This window comes from Rhagoletis zephyria, unplaced genomic scaffold, assembly GCF_001687245.7.
Source record: "Rhagoletis zephyria isolate East Lansing unplaced genomic scaffold, Rhagoletis_zephyria_1.1 Rzeph_scaffold_05109, whole genome shotgun sequence".
NCBI classification, from domain to species: domain Eukaryota; kingdom Metazoa; phylum Arthropoda; class Insecta; order Diptera; family Tephritidae; genus Rhagoletis; species Rhagoletis zephyria.
Genome location: NW_016162192.1, coordinates 1 through 15958, shown reverse-complemented (window position 1 = coordinate 15958; position 15958 = coordinate 1). Strand labels below are relative to the sequence as shown.

The window sequence follows — 15958 nt, the reverse complement described above, 5'->3', positions numbered from 1 at the left end:
GCACAAGAGTTGATGCATGCACCTTATCAACTCCTCGCCGCCGTACTTGAATAGCTCAGCTGGCAGGCTGTCAGCTCCAGCGGCTTTGTTAAACAAATTATTTTAAAATAAAAAAAATCTTGAACAAAATTTTTTATCATTTTCTTATATTTGTAATTTTTATATTGTATGCATAAGCATAAGTAAACCAATTAGTGTGTCTAGAAGTTGTGCCTGTTCAGTGTTTCCATACTAATTTGCATAAACAAAATTTTTCCGCGATGATGGAAAATAATGGCTATTCTATTAGAGCTACCGAAATTGTTCCTAAATTTGCAAAAAAGCGCAAACTATAGCTAATATTAAAAAAGGATTAGAATATTTGGAACTAGCGATCTAAATGCACTCCAGCAATATTAATATTGTTCTTTACATCTTTTGACTATAGGCCAGTGCAATTATCAAGAGAACAATTAAAATTTTCTTGAAAATAGATGAGTTTGAGATTAACGATAAGATAAAGGGCGGCGCGAAATGATACTTGACTTTATCTTTTGCGTTAAAGGATTCATTATCTTATAATATGCACCAAAATTTTTGGCTAAACCCAGCATTTTTAACAAGAATTGGTCTTATTCGATTAGTGTGCTGTGGGCCACTTGGCGGTCGATGCGCGGGCTCTTACAATTAAAATGAAAGACTAATATTTCGCAGGCTTGTTGTTGACTTCATGATACAATATATTTTCACTATTACCAAGGGATTTGAGAAAAATTAAATTTTCGACCCGCCCTAATAAACATGCATACACACATACACACACACCTATTTAAATAATATACAATGGGCGATCGGTTACAAAATTTGTATACACAGTAAAATTAAATCAAAACTAAGCGTACGTATTTACTTGCCGGCTCTCTTAATGAGATACAAATGTACGTAAACATACAGTGACTCAAACAAATGACCATGTGTTGATTTTTCCTAAATAATCGTAATGTTTTTCGAGCTAAATTTTTTTGTTCTTCTTCTATAAAAATACCGTACAATCTTTACCCAAAAACCACATAAATCACAGTTTCAAACTTTATATAAAATTAAAGAAAATTCAACCAATTTTCATCAAAATTTAAAATTCTTTATCTGAATCTTTAGAACCTTTTTGGGTATGCATTTCTATAACCGAACCGTATGAAATGAAATGCGGGCGACAATTAGCAACCAAATTTCGAAAAATCAACGCCAGTTTTTGTAAATTGCACTCGTTATATTAAAAAAAAAAACCCAAAGCAGCCTTAAAAAAATCTCAAAAATGAACGTGATTTTTTAGCCGGTTGAAACATTGGACTCAAATTGTGTGGGCTATAAATTTGCATACCCAAAAATGTTCTAAAGATTCAGATTGAAAAGCTGAAATTTTGATGGCAATAAAAAAAGTAAAAAGTCAAAGTTCGGGCGGAGCCGAACATTAATACCCGACGCAAGTATTAAATATAGTTGTTTCACCTTTCCGAAAAGTACCGTGGTAAGCAGGGGTGGTTTTACCCCTATTTCAAATATTTTCGATAAAACTCTCAGTTAGAAACAAATAGATAAACTTATGTACACAGCTATATGTGGGCGGTATCACGCCTATTTTCCAAAATTCCATAATAGTGTCCCTTTTTTTCAAAGGATTGTTGTTAGTATCAATTTTGTGTAAGTAAGCGTCTTCTAATTACGAAATATTGAAATTTCAAGTATTTCTGAAATTTACCGTTATATGAAAAGTGGGCGTAGTTTAGTCAGATTTCAATTACTTTCAATGTTTTGTTTTAATGTGGCAAGCACAATAACCATACCGAAATTGGTACAAATTCGTCGAATTATTGCAAACATCAAATTTGAATAAATTAGCTTTAATATTTACTGATTTATCGAAGATTTCGTATTTCTCTAAATTACCGTTATATGGGATGTGGGCATGGTTATTATCCGATTTTTTAAATTTTCAGCCGTTTTCTATGTTGTACCAAGGTCAACAATTGTGACAAGCTTGGGAGAAATTTATGGAGTGGTTTCCAAGATATACACATGGGCATGGCTACGCTCGTTTTCCAAAAAATTACATTATTCTTATTTTTCGTCTAATCATGAGTGCAAATATCAAATTTGAGTGAGTAAGCTTCAGTAGTTACTAAAATATCGCAGTTTTAGTGTTTCTGAAAACTACCGTTATATGAGAAATGGGCGTGGTTGCGGTCCGATTTCACCCATTTTCAATACCATTTGTCCTACGCTAAAAAGAAGTACCTAAACATACCAAATTTCGTTGAGATATCTCAATTTTTACTCGAGTTGTCGTGTGCGCAGACGGAGGATGGACGGACGGACGGACGAACGGACAGACAGTCACGGCTTAATTCCTTTCTCTTTTCATACTGAGCATATATATATATATACATTTGTCTATATCTAATTCGATTCCTTTAGGTTGTTACAAACAACCGTTATATAAACAAAGTATAATATGAAAATTTAATGGGGTGTATTCATAGTCGAAATAGAGTCGATTCTAAAAATAGCTGCAGCCGTTTGACAGATATGCCATTAAAAGTTATATCTAAGGTTATAACTCCCATCCACTTATCACTTTTTCAAGCATTGTGTTCCACCAGTGGAATGAGTACGCTTTTTGTATTTTTTATCTCGGACTTGTTTTTAATATTTGAATAAAAGCTGGAAATTTTGTAGTTACGCATGTATGCACATATGTATGTTTGTATTTTTTAGCATTTTCCATTTGACTAGTAAAATTTGTATTAAAACTTTTTGTTACTTTTTTTTCGAACAATAACAAAATTATTAGGTACATTCGTTATATGAGTAATCGCGATTAGAATACGATTTTTAGCAATCAGTGCTTAACTGACACATTACTAAATACGTAAATATGTTCATATGTATGTATTTATGCACTATTGAAAAGTTTACATCCAACGCAAATTTCGCCTGCTCTCGTTCTTCACGCTGCTGTATAACATCCAAGCCAAAACGGCGCCAACAATCTGCAATTGAACACAAACACGCACACAAATGAATTAACTTATATTTTTTTTTTTTACCAAAACTACTCTATGCAGCTACAACTTTTGCTATCACCCACCTCGCCAATTATCAAAATCCAACTGACCACGCCGAACATAAGCATCTTCCCCGAAAGGTATTCTTCGAATTTCGCCTGACAACCCTCTTTGTAAATATTATCGACAATTTGGCAATTGCGGTCCTTGCAACACGTTCGCGGTATGTCGTGTTGTATGTGGTGATAATCGTCGGTGCTGTTGACACCACAGCAGTGCAACTGCAAAGCAAAAAAAAAACATAAAACAAAGTAAATAAGTACGGGTAATTTTATGTTGATTGATTTGCTTTGAATGTGCGCCTAATAAAAATGTCATCATCGAATCATCCAACTCATACCCAATCCTCGTAGTAGGCCAATGCGCCTGGCGCCTTCAATTCATACTCCCACAGCTGTTCGAAACCATCGTGTACGCTGCCCGACAGCCCATCCTTGGTGCCTTGTGAAGCCATGGCGGCCAAAATGAGTTGTAACAGTATCAACACTACTAAGCTGATGATGTACTAAATATTTACAAAAGGGAAAGTATTATTTATCACAGGTCTTCCAAAAGGATGTTTTGTATGTCAAATTTCTACTTACTACAATTAATTTTGTTCGTGACTCGTGTATCGCAGCTATGCAGCCGAATATCGAAATTACTACAATAACAACACCCAATGCAATTATGAGTCCACCAGCTAAATTTTCACCATGATCGACGTTGTTGTGGGAAGCGCTGACCAGCACAAAAATACCAAAGGCAATAAGAACTATGCCGAGGAGCTGAAATGTTATTTAGTTAACAGTTAACAAATGTATATAGATGTGTACATATGTATGTATGCATATGAATAATGGTCATTCTAAAAATAATTTAGGCAAAAACAATTAATATGGAGGATATATATTTTTATCTGTCCAGCTTATAAGTAAACAGGGGCACTCCGCAGGTTGGCGATCTTTCACTCTTCATCTAGATAATCGTGATAAATGACGTTCTGGAGGAGTTAGATAGGAAAGTATGCCGGGTAATTGACTAAGCGGACGACGTGGTACTCATCGTCATAGGGAAGTTCTTGGGCACTCGATACGACTAAATTTGGACACCAATTGGTCTGCTAGTTGCAGATGTTTTATAAATCTTGGAAAGAGGGAACTACCTGCCTTTTTCTGGCAGTATTTTGCTGACCAGAAGTGTAAATAGCTACTCTGATAGCCCAGCCGCAAACAGGACGCAGGGATCGCTAATGGTGCACTCGAAACTGGTCGGGGAATTCCTTACCTCTCTTTCATTCGCCTGTGAATATTTCCAAATCAAGGCAATTCGGGTCCCGGAACAAAGTGATATCATTGGAAATTGTAAAGCTGATGAAGTGGCTAGGCAGTGTACTCTCGAGCCAACTTGTGGGCTACTCATGAGGATATGGGCTAAGAGCCGGCTCAGCGTGTACTGCCCAAAAACCCCGACATATAAAGTCCTTCTGGTCGGGTCAAGGAAGCTTCTTAAACTAGCCAAGCGCAAACTCTCGATTCCTACAAGTGTACTGACAGAGCATGGTCCGTTAGAAATCCTACTGCCGCAGCTGTTAGGGGGATAAGGTGGAATCATTTCAGAACTTCCTTTTCAGTTTCTCAGAATTCGCTCGCACTCCTGAGGAACCCTCGGAACCTGCGGATCTTTGTTTTAAGTACCCAGCTTCCCCTAACTCAACGTAGTTACCGTTCATATTTAACAATGTAGTAACACAACGGACAATGTAATAAATATCTAACTAAGCCCTCTGGGGTTGCCTACTTAGCCTAACCTAACCTAGCTACATATGCCAAATCCACGATAGTTTATATTATTAATGGAACCAAAGAGATCAATCAAGGGTATCTACAAGTATTTCTTCGTCTTCTTATGGGTGGTCGCTGTGGCCCAGTCCAACATAGCACCCCAGTCGTTTCTCTTCTGTGCCAATTGACGCCAGTTGCAAATGCCAAGTGAAACGAAGTCCTTCTCCACCTAGTCTTTCCATCGCAAAGGCAAAGCGACAGGGTTGGGATGGCTGGGATCGGTTGCTAATGTCATCATATCTGAACAGTTACTTCAGTTTTCAAAACTAAGGTGTCAAATTAAAGGGTTTGACCTGTGAATGTGCAATGAGGCTTTATTTTTTTCGAAAAGAGTTGCCACATGTTAAAAAATCAAATTAAAATTATTTAATTGGCTAACTGAATTTTTACAATACGGGTATCAACGAAATGTTTTCTAAAAGGCTTTATTTCTAAACTACATGAAGGAGCGTTGCCACTTGTTTACGCAATCAAATTCAATTTAAATTAAAGCAATTAGGGTGTCAGAGGAAAAAAATTTGGAAAGGTTTAAGTTTGAAAATATTTTGAAAAGGGTTGCCACCTGTTTTAAAAACCAAATTTAATTAAACCATTCACAAGTTATATGAAATACTAAAATATAGATATTAAGCGAAAGATTCTAAGAAAATCTTAGAAATATTTTAGGTGTTTGTAGAGAGTAGCCTCCTGTTTAAAAAGTAAATTCAAATTATTTGATAGGTAAATAAATTAATAGCGATGGGCAATGATATACGTATTTGTTGTATTTATTACTGGCATTGTGCGTAAATTTTTTTCGTGTAATTTTTGTTTTTGTACTCTTGCCGAAAGGTTCAGAAAGAAATTTCGTATAAAATTCGATCTCGGATGCCCTAATTCGGGACCTGTATTAATTTAATAGCAGGGAGACTCAAACAATTATTCTCAGTCAAAGTTAAATTTTAAAATTTTATTTAAGGCGTGTTCGATGACAAAATATGTATGTTCATTTAAATCTGTTTCTTCTCTGTGTGTTTCTTCTCTTCTGTGTTAAACCTGTTGTTGTTTTCTTTCTTTCGGCAAAGTATTGATAGAATTTTAGCCTTTGTTTATAACAAATGGTAGAAAATATAATATAGCTAAAGAGTTGGTAGATCTACTAATAAAGTGGTAAAGTCCGTGCACTGCTTTATGAAGTGAGATCTTCAAACAAATCTTCGATTTATGAAATATACTTTATTTTTTATGAATAAGGGTGTTAGTTAATATATTTTCGAAGGTATTTAATCCTAGAAATTTAACCTATATTCTTATAACTCGATTCTACATATCGTGCACTTTCTTAATTCAGTACTTTAGCTGAATAAAATCTTTCAAATAGGTGGCAACCCGCTACAAAAATATTTTCGACAGTAAACTTTCTTAATTCTCTTTAGTTTGATACCCATATTGCAATATTCAATTTCTCTTATCAATTAAATCAAAATGAAATTATCCAACAAGTGGCAATCCTCCAGGAAAATATTGCAATATTTAATTTATCTTATTAATTAAATTAAATTAATATTTTCAAACAGCTGGCAGCCTTCCACAAAAATATTTCACACATCCAGACAAAAATTCTAAAAATTGTTAATCTGGCTTCTGTTGCTCTAATAGAGACCCCCCCATATTCATTTTTCTTTATGTAGATGTATGTGTGTAAATATAGAATTTGAACGGAAATGCAATTAACATTCTAAAAGTTTCTTAAATTCAATACCTACTTTTGTCAGTTACTCACCGTAAATATGAAATTTAACAGCAACAACAAATGCTTCGAGGTAGCTTTGCCTAGACCCATGTTTCAATCGAAAGTGCAAATTGTTTTCAACAGTACGCTTTCTTCTTGGCTGAAAATGTGTGATTTCTTTCCATACAATTGCTGATGTAATCGTTGTGATCCAAATTTTAAGCTTTAAATCTAGAGACGTAGTTATATTTTAAGTAAATTTTGTTTGATTGCTTACAAAAATGGCGAGACCACTCACATGGTGCAGTGATTTTCAGAATGTTAGCACATCAATTCACTAAGCAATGAAATTCAAATATTTTTACACGTTTCGAAATACATATGTTCGTGTAACGACTTTCTATGAGTAATTTTTACTTATAATTTATTATATAAAAAGCTTAAAAAAAAAGTTAAGCAAAATTTTTTACAACCTTTAAACGCTTTAAAAAAACATACACTTCTTATGAACCCTACTCCACTCGCCACAATCGCTGCGCCGGTCTTAGCTTGCGTTCGTAAACTGACTGAAAAACATTGCATTCGAAATTATACAAAAACCCACATATCCACATATCTAAATATATACATATATACATATGTATTTACCATATACATTTTCTACAATAAATATATGTATATTTTATACTTCAACAATATTTTTATTTTGAAATGCTTATGCATTCGTTTGTATGTATGTATGGATGAATGTATGTTTTTAGTTAGTTGTGTGGGCCTCACATTCACTTGGTGGGGTAGATCGTTGTAGCTGAATGAGTTGTTGTACTTGGACTGGCTGGTTGGGATGAAGCGTTTAGGGCGTNCTATGAGTAATTTTTACTTATAATTTATTATATAAAAAGCTTAAAAAAAAGTTAAGCAAAATTTTTTACAGCCTTTAAACGCTTTAAAAAAACATACACTTCTTATGAACCCCACTCCACTCGCAACAATCGCTGCGCCGGTCTCAGCTTGCGTTCGTAAACTGACTGAAAAACATTGCATTCGATATTATACAAAAACCCACATATCCACATATCTAAATATATACATACATATGTATTTACCATATACATTTTCTACAATAAATATATATGTATATATTTTATACTTCAACAATATTTTTATTTTGAAACGCTTATGCATTCGTTTGTATGTATGGATGAATGTATGTTTTTAGTTAGTTGTGTGGGCCTCACATTCACTTGGTGGGGTGGATCGTTGTAGCTGAATGAGTTGTTGTACTTGGACTACGTATGACTGGCTGGTTGGGATGAAGCGTTTAGGGCGCGCGGTGAGGTTGACTTGATCGCATTCTCGCTCAACGTGTGCAAGTCACTTTTTACCGCTCATCTGTTCGCTGATTGCTTTTGTTGTTGGTCACAATTATTATATGTATTGAGATTTTGTTGGCGCTGCTGTCATTCGCTTCGTTTACGCCGCTTCTTCTCATCTGTTAGCTGTTGTTTGCTAGCTGATTTGTGGATTTGTGGCTTTTTGCTATTAGCCGATTTTATTCTCCACCAGCAGCAACCGCTAGCTGTAGCGTCAGCGTCACCGCTATCCCGCAACACCGCTAACCCACCGCACCTACTTACATGTTCTTATTCGATATTATTAGCGGCTTTTAGTATTGTTTTGATTTTTGTTACGAACTAATAAAACCAAAACAACCACACCTTCATACTATGTACATACCCTTGTGGTCAGCTGATTAAGTCAAGTAACATTTTGATAAGTTTTGGTTATTTTTCTTCTGTCTATTTAATGTTTTTTAATTTTTGTTTATAAAAGTTTAGCACATTACATAATCAGCACCACATAAGNCTATTTAATGTTTTTTAATTTTTGTTTATAAAAGTTTAGCACATTACATAACCAGCACCACATAAATCCACATTTCAAACTTCGTACAAAATTTATACAAATTAAACAAACTTTAAGCAATAACAAAATACACGGGACTTTTACTTATATGCAATTGCTACCACCTTATATGAATGCGCCTTGCTCGAAAATTACTTTTATTTGAAGGAAAATGCCTAGCACCGTCAGCAAAAAAAAATATTAAATGTCAACGGAATTTTCAAGCGTTTTAAAATTTGCACTTTAACCTAAAACAAGTAATTTTTAAGCAAAAAAACAAAACCGACTTCAATTCTCGTATACAAATTTAAGATTATCGTTAATTTCTTCATGAGTCAATGATTGGATATAAACCAAATTAGTATGGGTCCACCTGTGAGGTAACCCTTTTCCGTTATAGAAATCGGTTAAGATGGTCAAAAGTTATGCGGTAACATATATAAAAAAAAATTTTAAGAAATTGATAACCTTCTCCTTTTGGTGAAGTCGGTTAAATATTTAATGGGCTATAAAACTGCATACCCAAAAATTTTTCAAAAAAATTTTAATAAAAAGTTTAAAATTTTTGAGTGTGATTGTTAAACCTTTGTAAAAAGTTTGAAATATGAATTAATCTGGTACTGGTTATATAATATGCCAGACATTTATAAAAAAAAAATATAAACATCAAATAAACAAACGAAAAATTACCAGAACTGGTCAATATGTGTCACTTAACTTTATTAGCTAACCACCAGTGTGTGTACATTCACATGTATATATATGTGCTATATAATAATACATACCAACATGTGTATTTAGCAGAGATAAAATAAAATTTTGTCACTGTTTCTCCCGCTATTGTACTTTTAAAAATTTTCTCCAACCTGTTTTCATTTAATTTTGTTTTTTTTTTTTATTTTGATTAGCATTTCCAGTTCATCTTCGACGTTTTGAGATGTACGGCTTATTGCGTTAAAATTTTTAGTTTACGTTTCCATTCTTTTTTTTTTACTTTTTGCGTGGGACTGCATTTTCATGTTTTTCGCTTTCATTCAACTCACGAACAGGTTGATTTTCATGGCCAGTTTTTAAAACCTTTTAGTTTATTTTTCTAGACACAGCTGGTTTATGTTATTATGACGTANGGCTTATTGCGTTAAAATTTTTAGTTTACGTTTCCATTCTTTTTTTTTTTTGACTTTTTGCGTGGGACTGTATTTTCATGTTTTTCGCTTTCATTCAACTCACGAACAGGTTGATTTTCAGGGCCAGTTTTTAAAACCTTTTAGTTTATTTTTCTAGACACAGCTGGTTTATGTTATTATGACGTGATTTTCTAGCCTGCAGTCTCCGTGAATGAATCACTCTTCATGATAATTTTAACTTTTCTTTTTTAATTCGACATTGTGATGTAATTACAGAAGTAAATATTCTCGTATTCAGGTGACAATTTACATACATACATACGTAAGTATGTATATATAAAAGTAGTACGTACGTCATATTATTCGCTCAGCGGTTGAAATTCTACCAATACAAATGTGAGTTGAGGCAAGGTGGGTTGAGTTGAGATAAAGTTTGTTAAGATGAGGTGAATTTAGGTGAGTTTAGATATGTTAGGGTGAGTTGAAGTGGATTAAAGCGAGTTGAGGTGAGAGGAGGTGGGTTGATGTAAGGTCAATAAAGGTGAGTTGAGGTGAGGTTATTTCAGATGAGGTGAGTTTAGGTAAATTTAGGTGGCTAAGTTGAAATAAGGTTACGGAAGTTGAGAGAAAGTGAGGTGACTTTCATATATTCTTCTCTGTCCTTTATCTTTATTTTTATACTTCTATCTATCTCTGTTTTTGTTTCAATCCTGTTCTGTACCTTTATTTTTATCTTTATCCTTAATTTTATACTTACCTTTGCCTTTATTATCTTCTTCATCTGAAGGTCAACCCTTGCGGTAAAGAGGTGAGCAACATATCATGACATCACATATCTTAACCTTTATACTTATATTAATTTTTGTCTGTGTATCTTTGTCACTATACGTTTCTCTATCTCAAGCTTTAACTACCAATAGTGACGTACGTCTCAAAATGCTTTAATCTTTATGTGTTGCCAGGTTTTCTTTTCCTTAACCCCGCACACTACTAAACCAACCTCTTTAACTTATTTGTCTAAGCTGGAAAATGCTGTGCTTACGTCCCTAAATTTCAGGCCTTCGATAACGATATCATCTTCATACGCCAGCAGTATTGTTCTTTTGCAGATCTTATTACGCTTTCCAACGTTCGCAAGAGAGTGAATCGTCTTGTCTAAAAACTCCTTTAGCCTCAAACGGCGCGGAGAGGTCCTTCCCAATTTGAACGAAGCTCAATTTTACCGAATATAGTCACATTAGTTTTGCGGGAATCTTAAATTTAGACATGGTGTCGTACAGGCAACTTTCTCTCCGTGATATAAAAAGCGGCTTAGAAATCGACAAAAAGATATTCAGTGTCGATTTACTAATCTAGTGTCTTCTCCAGTACCTTATGTGTTGACAAAATATAGTCAATGATGGACTTATCAGATATGAAGCCACACTAACAAGCCTCAAACAATTGGTTCAGGCTTTCACACAGTACCGTCAACAGGACCGTTTACTCAATATCAAGAAGGCTTATTCCGCGATAATTGGCGGATTAGACAAGGTACTCTCAGATTACGGTCTTCGGTCAGATCAAATTCTATCTAACAGCTGGTGAATGTGTCCTATCAGATTTTTGCAGCCACTTCGTCTTGGTCAAGTGGAGGGACGTGAGTTCGTCACTTTACATTTGTTCAGGTTCTTCGTCGTATCAGCTATTTCTGCGAGGTTGGTTATAACCAACAACCCCCCCGCTGCGATACCAAGTATTGAGAGATGTAAACCCTTGTCCCTTTATGTCCAGGCGGTGAGGAATTCATTGTTTAACCAGTATTGTGAGTCGATTGCGAAATTACTCAGTTGTCTTTGGGGCTACAGCTTTACGACATCGAACTTTCATCGGGCTACCTGGCGCACGTTCTTCATTGCACAGAGGCGAATATGGATCTTAGCAGCAACAGGGTAGTGATCCGAGGATGTTCGCTCCTCAGATAAAGTGCACGTTAATAACGGTCAAGCATATTTTCCGTATATTATGGGCCAGCGTTTATATGCTTCTCCTAGGCGTTCATAGACACGATCCTTGGTCTCAATGTTCTTCTCTTAGTTTGGGGCGTGCACACAGATTAGTCTGACGTTGTTAAATTTAGCCTTTATTCGGATTTCGGCAATTCGTTCACTTATGGATATGTGGGAGTCTCAGATTTTTGCTGCCATTCTCCGGCATTCCACATATTAGCCTGATATTTGTTAGTGATACCTAGCAATTAGATAGAGGCTCCTTCCTCTTCGGAGGGTCCGGACATTCCAGGTGTATATTCGTAAATCGTATACCTTGCTTTGTATGTACTGACTCCCGCAACTCCTCTCTCCCTTAAGTTGACACTCAACACTCGGACTTCCTTATACATCCCGATACAACATTAAGTAATTGAAAAGGTTACACTTCGCAAACAACTTTGGGATCAAGGAATCTAACAGGGGAAGCGATCAGTACAAATTGATAGTACTGGAATATCGTAACAAAACCTTAGGAGCTTTTTGAAAAGTTAGCTCGTTCTTAAAAGCTACAGCCGCTTAAAGTTGATCTCTTATAGTGTATTTTTCTATTCCAATTTCTTGAACACGCGAACCCTTCAAAATAAACAAAATCAAGAACTATGAACCGAAACATCAGGAAGAATGGCCGCCAAAATAGTACCCAAGCCAATAGTAAGCCAAGCACCAAGGTGCTCATAACCTGTTTAACTTGCATATAGTACATGTCCTAATAATGGAGGCGTTTTCGAATAATTGAGTATTATTTTGCTAAAAATTCACTACTAAAGAGCAAACTACACCACGCAAGCGGCTTGTCAAACATACTTCAAACTTACTTTTCCAATTTCGCTATACACAAAGCAAAAAATTTCTATTTTCTTCAGTGTAAAAAAGTGTGGTTTTGTTCCATTATTCTTCACTCGGTGAAAATTCCGTTGGGAATGAGGCGATTTTACCAGACACAAACGCAATAGTTTCGATTTTTGCTCAAATTACCCTCAAGCGGCTTTCCAAACTTTCAAACACCCCCATGCAAAACACAAATAGCTTGGAGGAAATCAATATCCTTTAAAGGAGAACTAGCTTTGCGAATCCGTTTTTGGCTTTGTTAGTCTAGATGAGTACCATCGACCTGAGTTTGCCGTTTCTTTGTTAGAAAAATGTGTTGATCAGAGCTTTTGAGGAGAATATTGACTTCTGTTAGGGAATAATTTACGCTTGACTATTAGATATGTTTTGCATATTCACGGGTTGACAAGCAATCGATTTTTTATTTTACGCACCAGATGAACCAGCAAAAATATCGCCTATTCATAAGACTTGCAATATACATACATACATACATATGTACGTACATATATATCTCTGACTTCAAGATATTTTTCCATACATTGAGCTAGGATTACATCTTGAAATTTTTAGGGTGTACCGAAGCGCGACGGGTCAACTAGTCATACATATGACGATAATTAAATGTTACGTATACGTCACGGAATACTTTCAGTAAATCTTAAATACATACATATCGAGCTCTAACCGTCAAAAAGGCGAAAGCGAAATTTTTTAAAATTTTATTTTGATGCAGAAATGCACCTTGATGATCTAGAAAGATTTCTGTATAAAAAAAAAAAATAAATGTCGCTTACGTCTTTTCGGAGGTTTGGGCTCGATATATTTGTCAATAAAATTAAGGAAAATCTACATAATTGAATTTAGGTTTATTTTTCTTCGAGGTTAACATACAATTTAGTAACTTACAACTAAACAACAATTATTTATATAAAATTTTAGCTAAGTTTAAAACAATAATGTAACTTCAGTTAAATAATAAACTAAAAATACAATAGATATTTTACTAATTATTATAATTAACGTATTGAGTCAACAATTTTTTCGGATTTTCGATCATTAGATTAACAATACTATGCTGTGTGAAGGAACGAGGTATGTATGTGCATTTTTTGAAGAGAGGAATTCAATTGTTGCCATTTCAATTATAAAAACGTATGCGATCGCGATAATTTCTGATGCTATCAACCAAAATGCAAGCAAATACAGAGCCAATAAACTGCAATCAGTAAAATTATTAAAATACATAATTATTTATTTAATTTCATTTTAATTTAATTACTATTTACCTCCGTCAGTATCAAACACCAGCTGACTATATTGAAACTATTCGTCTTCTCACGCACGTATTCGCCAAATTTCTGCTCACAACCTTCCACATAGAGATTTAGTACATTCCTGCAATCCTGATAGCGACAGCAGCTCGCCGGCGGAACTTTATCCATTTGAAAGTAGTCATTGGCGCTATTTTTTCCACAACAGTGAAGCTAATAGTAAATAGTGAAAGGAAAAAAATAGTGGAATAATTTTTGGTAAAGCAATATTTTCAAAAATCTGTTTGTTTATTATTTTTTGTTATCAAATCTTACCCACTCTTCATAGAAGGATAGCGTTGTATTGATGTTTGTGTAACCTTTATCCCAAAGTTCGTCGAATCCTCGTTGCAGCCCACTTGAGAGACTTCCACTAGCCGCAGTATAACTGATGCTTACAAGGAATATTTGTATTACCAGTAGAATAACTAAAATCACAGCATACTAGAAACAAAAAGATGAGTGAATGGTCAATTTAAGTAAGAAAATAATTATTGGATTATTTTGTTATGCTTTCTTTACTAAGTTTAAATTACTATTTTTTCGAAATAAATTAAAATACGAGTACGTACAGAGATATGTATAACTAAAATTAATAATCATTCAGTGAAACGAGTATAAGGGGCATTCTTTTTCATACCGGACACCAAATTTTTTGCCACACTTTTAATGAATTCTAAAGCTCCTGAGATTGATCAAGTAAAAACATATCTTAGGGGGAACGACTCGGGTCAAGTGACCCAACTATGTGAAAAGACTTCAGAGCTCGAAAGGTTATTAGAAGGAAATATACAGCTCCTCATGACTGAAATAATGATATGTCGCTTTTCAAATAACTAATTTATAAAAAACAATTTTTGGCGGTTTTTAAAAGGACCAACAAAAACCTTTATATGGTGTCGAAATCCTTTCAACATAAGCTTCAAATACTGGACTTCTACAACTTTTTTTTTTTTGGACCCAGTCTAATGTACGCACGTCCCATTTTCAAATAAACAAAGATTTTTGTTTTTAATTAACCACAACTGTTACAAAAATCTAAGAACAATAAGAGATGAAGAAATTATCATCAAAAGAATTTATGTAAATTTTTTACATTACGAAAACTTTGTGTTCAGTTTTTAAAAATCGAAAATTTAGGTCCTGTTTTTTTGAATCGCCAAATAATATGTACTTTTTTTCATGTCCATAAATTTATGTCCAATTTTTAATAGACTTAAATGTATGTATAGTTTAAATTTAATTTTTTTTTTATCAAAAATTATTTTGTAGTTTCATAGTTTATTTTTTTATGCATTAATTCGAACAAACGAAAAAAGATAATAAAAAATGCATTCATGGTTGAAAATATGCCAACCCACTTTCACCATGTTGATGAATATATTTGGTAATGATATTTGTATGTAGTCGCTGATTCTGGCCCTTTTTTGGTCTTATTCGAATTGCCCGCCATTTGGAGACTGCGTTAAACTTCGATGGCCTACATCTTCTTCGGCCGTTTAAGCGATCAGGTGACTGGTATTCAACAATTTTATTGGGTGTCAAATCGAAAAATGTTTCTACTGATACACAACTATTATGGTTTAAGAGAAACCACAAAAATAATTGAGTTATACTGGTCGGCGACCTTTATTTCGTTTAATTTTTCCCGTTGAATATAATCTGCATTGTCAAGCTAGCGCGCTTTTAACGTTTCATGCTTTCATATTTTTTGGAGCACGCTGTAACACTTGTTTAAATAGTATTTCGTATAGCAAATATTGATGCATTATGCATTTACAAAGATTAAAAGAAATATCTATAAATAATTTAAAATTTCGTTTGTTTGTAATGTTTCGCCTTTTTCATATAGAATATTTAACCGATTATTAAGCGGCCCTTTGGTGCAGTGGATAGCACATTGGACTTCTAATCCAAAGGTCGCGGGTTCGATCCCCGCAAGGGCTCAAGTTGAATTAGTTTGTTTTTTTTTTTGGTTTTTGCTTAGATATTTTCGAAAGACAAATATATTGCTCTCACAAATGAGACAAAAATGCCAAAAAGAATCGGTACTGTTTTTACATCTGAATTATAAAATTTAATATATTTGAAATTATTAAGATTTACGTGAGCTGCAT

The 15958-nt window shown here is 34.3% G+C and overlaps 2 protein-coding genes and 1 non-coding gene across 5 annotated transcripts; 1 reads left to right on the top strand and 2 right to left on the bottom strand.

The window, feature by feature from the left end:
* Positions 1-2663: 2663 nt before the first annotated feature.
* On the bottom strand, positions 2664-7196 carry Tsp42Ei (Tetraspanin 42Ei). 3 transcript variants are annotated; one of them, XM_017627206.1, is made up of 7 exons: positions 7112-7196; positions 6937-7038; positions 6690-6869; positions 3689-3871; positions 3445-3609; positions 3128-3325; positions 2664-3029 (listed from the first exon to the last, which is right to left on the bottom strand). In XM_017627206.1, exons 3-7 carry the CDS (start codon positions 6747-6749, stop codon positions 2952-2954), a joined length of 684 nt encoding a protein of 227 aa, XP_017482695.1. In that variant the 5' UTR covers positions 6750-6869; positions 6937-7038; positions 7112-7196; the 3' UTR covers positions 2664-2951. The 3 variants fall into 3 exon arrangements, with proteins under 3 accessions (XP_017482695.1, XP_017482696.1, XP_017482697.1); XM_017627207.1 differs by having other exon boundaries at positions 6937-6975; positions 7112-7186; XM_017627208.1 differs by having other exon boundaries at positions 6937-6975; positions 7137-7154.
* A 6184-nt stretch (positions 7197-13380) lies between these two features.
* LOC108371617 (protein late bloomer-like) lies at positions 13381-14285 on the bottom strand (the record flags this gene model as incomplete). The annotated part of the gene is made up of 3 exons (XM_017627205.1): positions 13381-13747; positions 13818-14015; positions 14118-14285. Coding segments are annotated over 3 exons (444 nt in total), but the record flags the coding sequence as incomplete, so codon positions are not given.
* Positions 14286-15715: 1430 nt separating this feature from the next.
* TRNAR-UCU (transfer RNA arginine (anticodon UCU)) lies at positions 15716-15788 on the top strand. The gene has a single exon. It is a non-coding gene; the product is annotated as a tRNA-Arg (tRNA).
* The last annotated feature ends 170 nt before the right edge of the window (positions 15789-15958 follow it).